This window comes from Triticum aestivum, chromosome 6B, assembly GCF_018294505.1.
Source record: "Triticum aestivum cultivar Chinese Spring chromosome 6B, IWGSC CS RefSeq v2.1, whole genome shotgun sequence".
NCBI lineage: Eukaryota > Viridiplantae > Streptophyta > Magnoliopsida > Poales > Poaceae > Triticum > Triticum aestivum.
Window position 1 is genome coordinate 702,682,817 of NC_057810.1, and position 10,863 is coordinate 702,693,679.

Here is a 10,863-nt window from a genome sequence, read left to right on the forward strand (position 1 = left end):
ATATTTATATTTAAACTATTTGACTTTACTGGGCCGCTAGCGGTCAACCGAAATGTTATTCCCTTGAAAAAAAATTGTAAACAAAAAATTTAATACCAATACAGCCCCTATGTATGTGTCTGTGGGCTGCTAAGTTGGCTGCCCAGTCAGCTTTGACTTAGTAAAAACAAGTTGACCAGCCAAAAACCGAGTCAAGGGTTGCCTTTTGAACTATTTGGTAAGTTCAGGGTTCAATGTGACTGATTTCAATGATGAGGGTTGTAAATCAAACCTATTAGATCATGACATGTTTAATGTGTTGTTGAAGGGTTTTAGTAAGAATAATAGAGATCTGGCGGCTGTTGGTATTACAACTATATTTTGGACGAATTGAAAACTATGAAACAAGGTTATCTTTTATAACAACAAGGTTGATAATCAAAATGCTTCATGACTGGTTTATTTTGCAGATAAGACCGCGAAACATGGGTTGTAAAAAGGGCTGAGGTGATTGCTGGAGAAATCTTCAGACCTGGTCTTGGATGGAGGGCGACTTGTAGGATTGATGCATGATGATAGGAGGACCTCTTCTCTAGGTTCAAGCTCTTCTAGACCTCTTCAGCTCGATCTCCTTTGCCCCCTTGATGGTCGCTTTTGGTTAAGCTTTACTTCCATCCAAAACTTAAATGTGGTTTGTGCACCTTTATTAACATCTCCTGGAAATCCGACACGTGGCTTCCCGAGGATGATGGTAGAGTTTGAATTGTTTGTGTTTTTCTGGGTTATCGGCGCCTACGATGATATAGACATTTTGTGGTTCTAATAGGCAGCTAGGGATAGCCCAGTTTGTTCTGTCTTGATCATGCATCATTTCCTTTCTACGTCGCTGGTAGTTGTAAGAAGAAAATGTGGTTTCTCATAATAGAAATAGGAGAGGAAGCTCTCTTTATCAAAAAAAACGACCATTTTTTTAACATGGTATAGACACATGAGTTTATATATACGCGTATACACTCATCCCTATGAACACACACACATGCCTTGCCCCTATGAGCACCTTCGAGAGACCGAGTCGACATATCATGTTGAGATTGACGAAGTCACCAAAGACGCCTCGTAGTCGACGGGAACGTCTCCTCACACTGAACATGCATGGCCGGAATAAAATAAATTCAGAAATAAATGCGAGCACCATGACCTGAACCCTGATGGGCTGGAGATACCACTGTCTTCTATTCATCCAACTACATGTCGGTTTGCAAAAAAAAACGACCATTGTATACCGAGCACTAAACATGATCATTCTCCGGGCCAGGTCGCGTCCAGGCCGGGCATGGCAAAACCCGAAGAAAAATTCCCAAGCCCGAAGCACATTAACAGCAGCATTTTTTAATTAAATTAATCATATTTAAGATATTATATTAATTTATTATACCTATATTTTAAATAAAATATACATGTATGGCTGTTTCGGGATTTTGGGGCTTTCATGGCGGCGGGCTTCAGGCGAGAAAGTGAAGCCAGGCCCGAATGTCGGGCTTCGGGTTTGGGCCTCTGGGCCTGGTTGTCCATGAATAGGTTTACCGAGTACTCAAGAATCTGGTTGCTAATCTGCCACCTTCTGCCACCTTCTGAAGATAGGAGTACTCAAGAATCAGTCCAAAAGCGAGTCAAATTTCTACTAATGCCGATATTTGTCATGTAGAAGCACTCAGTGGCGGAGCTAGACAGAAAATGCTGCAGGGGCGAAAGGCAAATACAACATCTTGAGGGGACCAAACACTATACTTTTTCTAATTATGCACTTTTAAATATTTTTTCTTCAGAGATTTTGTCAAGGTTGGAGGGGCCATGGCCCCTGTAGAAGTACATGTAGCTCCGCCAGTGGAAGCACTGGTTCTAAAGGTCGTTTATACTGACATCGCCAATGGCGGGTACATCATCTGTATGCAAACAAACATAATCGCAGATGATTAATTGTTTCCTCTGTCTTGCCGTACTGCTTATTATTCCTTCCGTTTTTAAATATAAATCTTTATAAAAATTTCATTATGGAACACATATAAATGTATATAGATGCATTTTAGAGTGTAGATTCATTTATTTTGTTAACTATGTAGTCCATAGTGAAATCTCTACAAAGACTTATATTTAAGAACGGAGGGAGTAGTTCTCTGCAACAAATCTGTATGAAGATCCGTCTCGGAAAAAAAACATGTATGGAAAAGGTGGAGCACTACTGTAGATGTTGTTTATAAAGCTAGTAGGATATGGTTAGACAACATTAATGGGGCGGTGGCGCAGTTGGCTAGCGCGTAGGTCTCATAGCTAAAGCGAGTGATCCTGAGGTCGAGAGTTCGAGCCTCTCTCGCCCCAAATTTTTGTAGTTTTTTCCAACCTCTCTTTTCTGTTTAGTTGAATGAATTTTATCTTCTTATAATAATCTTCACGGCCGGCCAGAGGAAAATAGTAGTTTTTTGCAACCTCTCTTTTCAGTTCAGTTGAATGAATTTTATCTTCTTATAATAATCTTCACGGTTGGCCAGAGGAAAATAATCATATTCCTTTCTTTCACATATTTTTTCCTCGCACGCATTTCCTTAACTCTGCCGTTTTTCGCTGAAGCCCTCTCTCCTTTCCTTGACATGGTTTTTTCCTCAAATGCTTGTGCTGTTTTTTGAAATCCAATTTTATCTTCTTCTAATCTTCACAGTCGGCCCAAGGAAGATGGTGACAGAAACATACTTATATGAAGAGATTCTGTATTACAAGGTCCCGAGTCTTGCGGAAGAATGAACGCTACCAACCTTTTCTTTCCTTATCTATTCCAGAAGAGCAAGCAGTGCATGACCTTTCTAACATGCAAATATCTATTCTTACACATATGCAAGCATATGTGGGTGAAGATGTAAGCGGAAATGTATGGCATTTTGACGTTTTACCTACCTTTGTAGATACAGAAGAACCATACATTTTCACTTACATCTTCAACTAAACTTTGTAGATACGCCGACAAGCCACAAGGATCTCACATAACCAGATGCCAAGGAGACACTAGACAGAAGGATCTCACATAACCAGACGCAAATCTGCCTAACCAAGGCCTACGAACGGCATGCGTCATCTAGTAAACCAAACACCCATAGTCATCTAGGTAGCACAGTCTGTACAGATGTGCTTTAGCAGCAAAAGGAGAGGCGTTCAAAACCTCACACTACAGAAGATATGCTTTCCTCGTTCATTTACTCTGACCCTGGCGAGTCGAATCCTAGGAGCGCCTCGCTCAACCTGATTTCTTACGTCTGGTCTCAATGCCCTGCACGATGAGGCCCCGCTTCCAGTTTTCACCTTTGGTCTCCGTTAGGCTGAAGGACGCCTCGCCGTCGTGGACCCCATCGTTGACCCAAATGATGAGGTTAAACTTATTGGAAGGTATGAGGTTAGAGTAGGAGTGAAGTCTCAATTGAAGAGTATGCCTATCACCTCGGAATTGCATTGAAAGGTGTACAAGGATAAAGTTAAGGAATCACAAGACAAGTCACTTGAATTGTTTGACACAAAGGTTGAAATTCCTCGGCTACAAATCAACTTAAACCGGAATGTCTCCTCCCCAACGCATGATGGTACGGTCGAGGTGTATGTCCCCAGTTCTTCTAGCCAACCACAAAGTAGCCAACCAAATGAAGCAGGGATGAATGCTAGAGCCATAGTAATTCAAGAGGAAGAGATTGATACTATTGCTCATGCTAATGATGATGCTATTGCTCATGATGACGCTCACGCTATTTCTCATGGTGATGCTTATGTGGAAGATGGAGAGATTCATTATCGTGCCATCGGTAACTTGGATGTCATTGTCTTCCAACAAGACATGGATCATAGCCTCCCTTATAGCCGTATTCATGGGTATGGCTTGGATGGCGAGGCTCCGGAGGAAGAATTGGACGAGGATGGATTCACGGAGCAAGAAAATCAAATCTTCACGAAGGTGACTGGCAAGGAAAGTGGTGTCCCATTGTTTCGTGATCTTAGTCTTGCCGACATGGTCGTTGTTGATGGTGACATGAGATTGGGTTTGATTAAACCAACACCGTGCTCGAAAGTCGGCGATCCAAGGCCAAAGAATGAGGACGAGTATGCTTATTTGAAGAAAGGCGTCAAGTTTTGGTGCTTGCAAGAGTTCAAGATGTGGTTGAGAGACTAAGCCATTCAAAATAATAAGCCATTTGTTGTTGGCCATTCGAACCAAAATGTGCCCTTTTATGGTTTTGATTTGATGTGCATCTAGCAATAGCCCAGTTTGTAGCACCTGCCGGCTAGGCATGACTTGGCATCTCCACCGAAGCTCCGTGCAAGACGAAGCCGCTCCATCTCCTGCCTCTGTCTTTCAGTGTTGCTCCACCAACGATGCTCCCAAGAGAGAAAACGACACCGCAGTACCGCAATCGTCCGATCTGGAAGACCAGATCCTAGGGTTTCCCCCGGAGCAGCACAAGTGGGTCGACAAAAGTTACACGGTGATGGGCAACGACGCAGAACACCGCCATCGCCTGCCAACGGCTCGGTTTTCACCAGCAACTCTGTCTTCCCGACTCGCAGCTGGGACTAGATGACGGATGTCGAGATCTGGCCATCCAGCCTCAGGCCAAACACCTCTGACGGAAGAGATGGCCACCATTGCCGGCTGCACCAGCCTGATCAGATCTGACCAAAGGCGCCGCCGAATAGTCCACCAGACCCTCCACGCCGACGCCGCTGATCCGACGCCCGATGGCGCGTCGCCGCCGACCGCAACCACCGCCGTTCGCGTTACAGCGATGCGCCGCACCTGCACCTACCGCCGCCTAAGGCAGGGCCAGCCACCACGCCACCGCCTGCCGCAACCCATCGTCGCCGCGACGCATAGATTAAATCGACCGTACCACCACGCGTTTAGGGGCACCGCACCACCCCTAAGACACGGGAGAGAGGGAGTCCCCCACCACCGCCGTCGGCCTCCGGGCTTAGCCCGGCGGCGGCGGAGGGAGGGGAAGAGGGAGATCGCGGCCCCGGCAGCTAGGGTTTGGGCGCCGCCCGAGTGGCCCGAACGGGGGCGACGCGGGTGCTTCTTTATTGCTTGATCCGGTGCACGCTCCTTTCCGTCTTGATCATGCGTCGTCATTTTCCTGTCTATGTCGCTGGTAGTTGCAAGAACACAATATGTGGTTTCTCATACTAATAGAAATCGTAGAGGAATCTCTCTTTATTAAACAGAATAAAAAGAAGACCATTGTATAACGAGTACTAATGCTGAACTGCCAACCCCCTGAAGATACTCAAGATTGTGTCCAAAACCAGAGTCAAATCTCTACTAATGCCGGTATTTGGTCATGCAGAAGCACTGGTTCTAAAGGTCGTTTATACCCTGACATCGCCACTGGTACATCATCTCTCCGCACACTAGACCTGGCCATGGGAAGCCCGGTACGGCCGGCCCGGCCCGAAAAAGCCCGACCCGGCCCGGCCCGACGCTGCCCCCGGGCCGGGCTCGGGCCTAGATTTTGAGCCCGAAGGCCGGGCCCGGGCCCATCGTTTTCACATTTTTCTAGAAGTCGGGCTGGGCCGGCCTGAAGCCCGACGGGCTTTTACGTGTTTGGGTCGGGCTCGGGCCCAGAAAACAGGCCCGATGGCCGGGCCGGGCCCAGGCCTGGGTTTTTTGCGTCGGGCTTGGCTAGGCCCGGCCAGGCCCGAAGCCCGGCCCGGCCCGAGGTATGGCCAGGTATAAATGCACACAAACAAAACCACAAAGGACTGTTGCTCCATCTTGCCATACTGCTTATTACTCCCTCCGTTTCTAAATGTAAGTCTTTCTAAAGATTTTTATATGAACTACATACAGATGTATATAGACGTATTTTAGAGTGTAGATTCATTCATTTTGTTTCGTATGTAGTTCATATTGTACTCCCTCCGTTCCTAAATATTTGTCTTTTTAGAGTATTCAACAAGTGACTACATACGAAGCAAAATGAGTGAATGTACACTCTAAAATATGTCTATATACATCCGTACGTGGTAGTCCATTTAAATCTCTAAAAAGACAAATATTTAGGAACGGATGGAGTAATATTTAGAAAGACTTATATTTAGAAACGGAGAGGGAGTAGTTCTGTGCAACCAACAAACCTGTGTGAAAATATGCATGGTAGAGTACTAGTTACTCAGCGGATATAAAGTAGGTTGGACATGGCGAGGGAACAACGGTGGGGCGGTGGCGCAGTTGGCTAGCGCGTAGGTCTCATAGCTGCATTGAGCGATGCCGTGGCTGGGCGGTGGGGCCGGCGCACGTTGAGGATAAATATCTCAGAGCTAGTGAGTAATCCTGAGGTCGAGAGTTCGAGCCTCTCTCGCCCCAAATTCTTTTTCCCCCTCCCCTATTTCTTCCCTATCTCTCTTTCTGTCTCTCTCTGTGTATAAAAAGGCCTGAATCATCCACCGTACAGAGACGGGGTGGTGGCGCAGTTGGCTAGCGCGTAGGTCTCATAGCTAAAACATGCGAGTGATCCTGAGGTCGAGAGTTCGAGCCTCTCTCACCCCATTTTCCTTCTTTTCTCTCTGACTTCTCTTCAGTTTAGTTGAATCAAATTTATGTTCTACTAATAATCTTCGCGGTTTTGGCCAGAGGAAATATAATCCTACATATACCTATTCCTGCAGAAAATCCTTTCTTTCACATAATTTTCCCTCACGCATTTTCTCGCTGAAACTCTCTTCTTTCCTTGACATAGTTTTTCCTCAAAGGCCAGAGGAAAATATAATCCTATTGCTGCAGAAACTCTCCTTTCTTTCACATAATTTTTCCTAGCGCATTTTCTCGCTGAAACTCTCTCTTTCCTTGACATAGTTTCTCCTCAAAGGCTTGTGCTGCTTTCTGAATCCAACTTTATCTTCTTCTAATCTTCACAGTCGGCTGAACCGCCAAAGGAAATTGAAAACTAAATGCTCGCAGCCAGGGCAAAGAAAATAGCGACAGAAACACATATCAAGAGATTCTGCAGAATCCTGCGCCAAAAGAACCTCTTGCGCATTGCCGACAAGCCACAAGGATCTCACATAACCAGATGCCAAGGAGCCACTAGACACAAGGATTTCACATAACCAGACGCAAATCTGCTTAACCCATAACCATAGTCTGCTTAACCCGCAACCCATCAGTCATCCAGGTAGCATGGTCTGTACACATAGTATGCTTTAGCAGCAAAAGGAGAAGTGTTCAAAACCACACACCACAGAAGATATGCTTTCCCTTATTCATTTACACTGACCCGGGCGGCTTGAATCCCAGGGGCTCCTCGCTCAGCCTGATTTCTTACGTCTGATCTCGATGCCCTGCACGATGAGGCCGCTCTTCCAGTTCCCGCCTTTCGTCTCCACCAGGCTGATGGACACCTCGCCGTCGTCGCCCCCCTCGTTGAGGAACTCGCCCAGCTCCAGCTCCATCCACCCGTCGGCCCTCTGCTGAGGGAGCGCGACGTTCTCTTCGTGGGATACTACGCGGCGGTTCCTCCTCCTGAGCCTTAGCCGCGGAAATGGAACCATCCGCTGGTAGTTCTCGGGCACCCCGCCCTCGCCGTCGTCGTCATCGTTACCTTGGAGGCAAACCTTGCGGGTTGAGTTGGTCGCTCCGGCGCTGATCGATGCCTCCTGGACCGGAGAATCCAGCCCGTAGAAATTATCGGTCGTCTTGAAGACCATGTAGGCGGCATACGTTGTGTCCTGGGAGAGCATATTGCTATGTATCTTCCCGCGGATCTCGAACCAGCAAACATGCATGAGTTGAGCACCTTCGGAGAACCTGTCGCAAACATAGGGTCAGGATTTGTAACTAAGACAAAAACCAATCAAACAGCGTAAGTTGCAGAAAACAACCTAGCATTGCAGCAAAGTTCCGTAATGAAGGCAAAAACCAATCAACAGCATAAGTTGCTGAAATCGATCTAGCATTGCAGCAAGATTCTGTAACTTGGTATTAACCAAAGTATTGCCTACTGTGAACAAGGTAGATCATAGAAATCACATTGTTTATGCAAAGTGTCATCTATGTGCTGTGCATAGTTGAGAAAGAACAAAGTTGTAAAGGGCATGCCCTTTGCTCTTGACAGCAAGGAAGATAAAAGTAGCACTCAGTTCTGCTTATGTGTGAAGCAACAAGGACTTGGCATGTACAGCGGTACTCCACTCTCCAAATGAAACTGACTTCAACTTAACCTCTTCCAAACAGTTTCGAGATATTCAGCAACTGATTCAAGCATGTTTTATCACAAAATTTGCTGCTAGTCAGAACCATGCAGAAATCCCTATTCTGAGCTTTTGGTTCACAGCAAAGGTAGTTTGATCTAGCATCCTACCACTTTGGTTCACAGCAAAGGTATTTTGATCTACCATCCTACCACTTTTTTACAGTTGCAGGTTGCACCAATTAACATCGTCGGATTAATTGCAATCAAACGCATGAGACCATAAAGCAACAGCACAATCAGATCAAATGCAGTTGCAGTTAGATAAGCAGCAGCATTCAGCAACATTCAGGCTAGATACAATTCGGACAGTCTGCACCGGAATAGGAGATAGGGACGAACGAACCTGGAGTCCTCGAGTGGGATCCAGGTCCAGTACTGCGGAGTGTCGCCCCACACGATGAAGAGGTTCCTGGCGGACAGCATGTAGCACTTGGCGCCGGTCTCCCTGTCCAGCCACACGCTCTGCGGGCGCGCGCACGACCACCAATTTTGATTAGAGATCGGCTGAATCTCTTCCGAGGAATTGGGGATCAGCGTGCAGGTACGTACCACTAGCCTGTCCTGAAGGAGGGCGGGGCCGGCGGAGAGGCGGAGGAAGAGCTCCTTCTTGGAGGAGGGCGGGGCGGGGGCGGCCAGCTCCCCGTCGGCGAGCGGCGGGAGGCCGCCGGGGGGCAGGAAGCGGGCCCAGACGGCGTCGGAGTCGGCCGCGGCGCGGAAGGCCGGGGACACCGCGGCGGCCCGGCAGGCGTCGCGCGGGGACGTGCGGGCCAGCGCCGCCGAGACGAGCTCCTCCGGCAGGCGCGCGATCTCGCAGGCCTCCTCCATCGATCGGCTCCGCTGCTTGGTTTGGTCGGTGATTCGATTCGGGGGGTGGGGGTTGGGGTGGAGAGGGCGAGATTGGCAACTGGTTTGGCGTTGTGCAGGGTGGGAGGACGAGATCGTAATCCCCACGGATATTCTTTTATACGGTGCTCGGAGATCGGAGGGGGCGTGGGGAGCGCGGGCGGGCGGAGGCTTAGCGACGAAGCACTCGGTGGGGAGGAGCAGCGGGTTGATTGGGGATTAATTTGGGGCGAAGCAACAGATGGCAGGTAGGCGGGCAGGGGCACGGGGCAATCCAACGGTTCCAGAGAGGCCGGTTGTGGACTAGTGGTAAGTGGTGACGGCATCTTCAAATTGGATCCTCAAACCGTCCACACTCGCTTGGGTCAAACGTGTTTTGCCATCAAATATGTGTTCATATTGACCCGTCGACCGATCCGAATGCGCTTTTTCATGTAGATTGAAATCAAAGTGGTAGAGGGGTTGGGGGAGTCTGGGCAGTAGTCACGTAGGACTCCAACACCCTCGGCTCACTCAAATCCTTCTTTCGGTCTCATTCTCTTGCACTCCGCCCTTTCTCCCCCCTTACTTTGCATTCGCGACCTCCTCCACCGCTGTCGATGTACCTCTCCGGCCGCCACCCATGCATTGTCGGACGTCCGCAGCAACCACCCACACGCCCGCTCGCCTTGTAGTACGAAGCCGTCCACCCAGGATCCGTTCGCAGCCAGGTACTCTCCGCCCCACTGTCGACGACGTCTATGTCAGTCAGCACGCTTGGCAGGTGTTCGTTCAAATGCCAAGCTAAATTTCAAGCTTTATATCGTTTTTTAGAATACGAAGTATGGCAGGGTACTCGAGCATGGAGGATGAGATGTTGTGCGATGCGTGCTTGACTGTATCTGCGAATCCCGTAGATAGAAGCAGAAGGGGGCTCTTCTGGCAGAGAGTGCATGATTCATTGCACGCACGAAAGTATATTGCGCCCTAAGACATGCACATCATCCATGAATGCAATCTGAAGTCGTTAGCATATCGATGGCACACCATTCATAGCACCGTCAGCAAGTTTCGTGGCGCGGTTGATATGCTGGAGGTAAGGTAGCCATTGCGCACGGCAGCCGTGGAGATCGTAAATCGTAAATTTTAGTTCTTCTTGCTCAATGATTGATTGGTCATTCACTCAATGTTACTCTATACATTTGTGTAGTACGTGATGCCGTGATGTACCACAGGATAGAGGACAGACCATTTACGCACATACGCTGTTGGATGAAGTTTATGGGGCAGTATGTGTGGGACGGCATGATCCATTCATGACAAAACTTGTTGAACATCCGGTTAATCTAATTGATTTTGAATTATTTCTCATTGAATTTGAAATATTGTCGTACTAGACTTATTAGCACCCTTGAACATTTTTAGTGGAAGCGCCCTTTGATTCTTTTAGGGGTAAATACTCGTATTACTCTTTCAACACCCATAACAAGAACCACCCAATCTTTGAGAAATTCGTATAGGTATATATAAGCAGTGGCGGAGCTTGGTGTAGACCAACAGGGGCAATTGCCCCCTCCCCCCCTCTATTTTAGTCCTAACCAGTGTAGGCGCCGGTATGTCACTAATAATTCTACTCTACCAGTCCGCTTTTACTTATCACGATGAGACGAACGTTTGCCTGTTAATTTGGGCATGGCATAACTTTACCGTCAGTACAGCCACTGTCCACAGTTCTGGTATTCCCATGGGTGCTACTTGCGAGGTCGGACACTTTGATCTCAAG

The 10,863-nt window shown here is 47.9% G+C and overlaps 1 protein-coding gene and 3 non-coding genes across 4 annotated transcripts; 3 read left to right on the forward strand and 1 right to left on the reverse strand.

Moving 5' to 3' along the window:
• Positions 1 to 2,268: 2,268 nt before the first annotated feature.
• On the forward strand, positions 2,269 to 2,355 carry TRNAM-CAU (transfer RNA methionine (anticodon CAU)). Its single transcript is given in 2 exon segments — positions 2,269 to 2,306; positions 2,320 to 2,355. It is a non-coding gene; the product is annotated as a tRNA-Met (tRNA).
• A 3,868-nt stretch (positions 2,356 to 6,223) lies between these two features.
• On the forward strand, positions 6,224 to 6,373 carry TRNAM-CAU (transfer RNA methionine (anticodon CAU)). The gene is made up of 2 exons: positions 6,224 to 6,261; positions 6,338 to 6,373. It is a non-coding gene; the product is annotated as a tRNA-Met (tRNA).
• Positions 6,374 to 6,465: 92 nt separating this feature from the next.
• Positions 6,466 to 6,556, forward strand: TRNAM-CAU (transfer RNA methionine (anticodon CAU)). Its single transcript is given in 2 exon segments — positions 6,466 to 6,503; positions 6,521 to 6,556. It is a non-coding gene; the product is annotated as a tRNA-Met (tRNA).
• A 550-nt stretch (positions 6,557 to 7,106) lies between these two features.
• Positions 7,107 to 9,288, reverse strand: LOC123139652 (F-box protein PP2-B10). The gene is made up of 3 exons (XM_044559393.1): positions 8,808 to 9,288; positions 8,602 to 8,720; positions 7,107 to 7,813 (listed from the first exon to the last, which is right to left on the reverse strand). Exons 1-3 carry the CDS (start codon positions 9,081 to 9,083, stop codon positions 7,315 to 7,317), a joined length of 894 nt encoding a protein of 297 aa, XP_044415328.1. The 5' UTR covers positions 9,084 to 9,288; the 3' UTR covers positions 7,107 to 7,314.
• Positions 9,289 to 10,863: the final 1,575 nt, after the last annotated feature.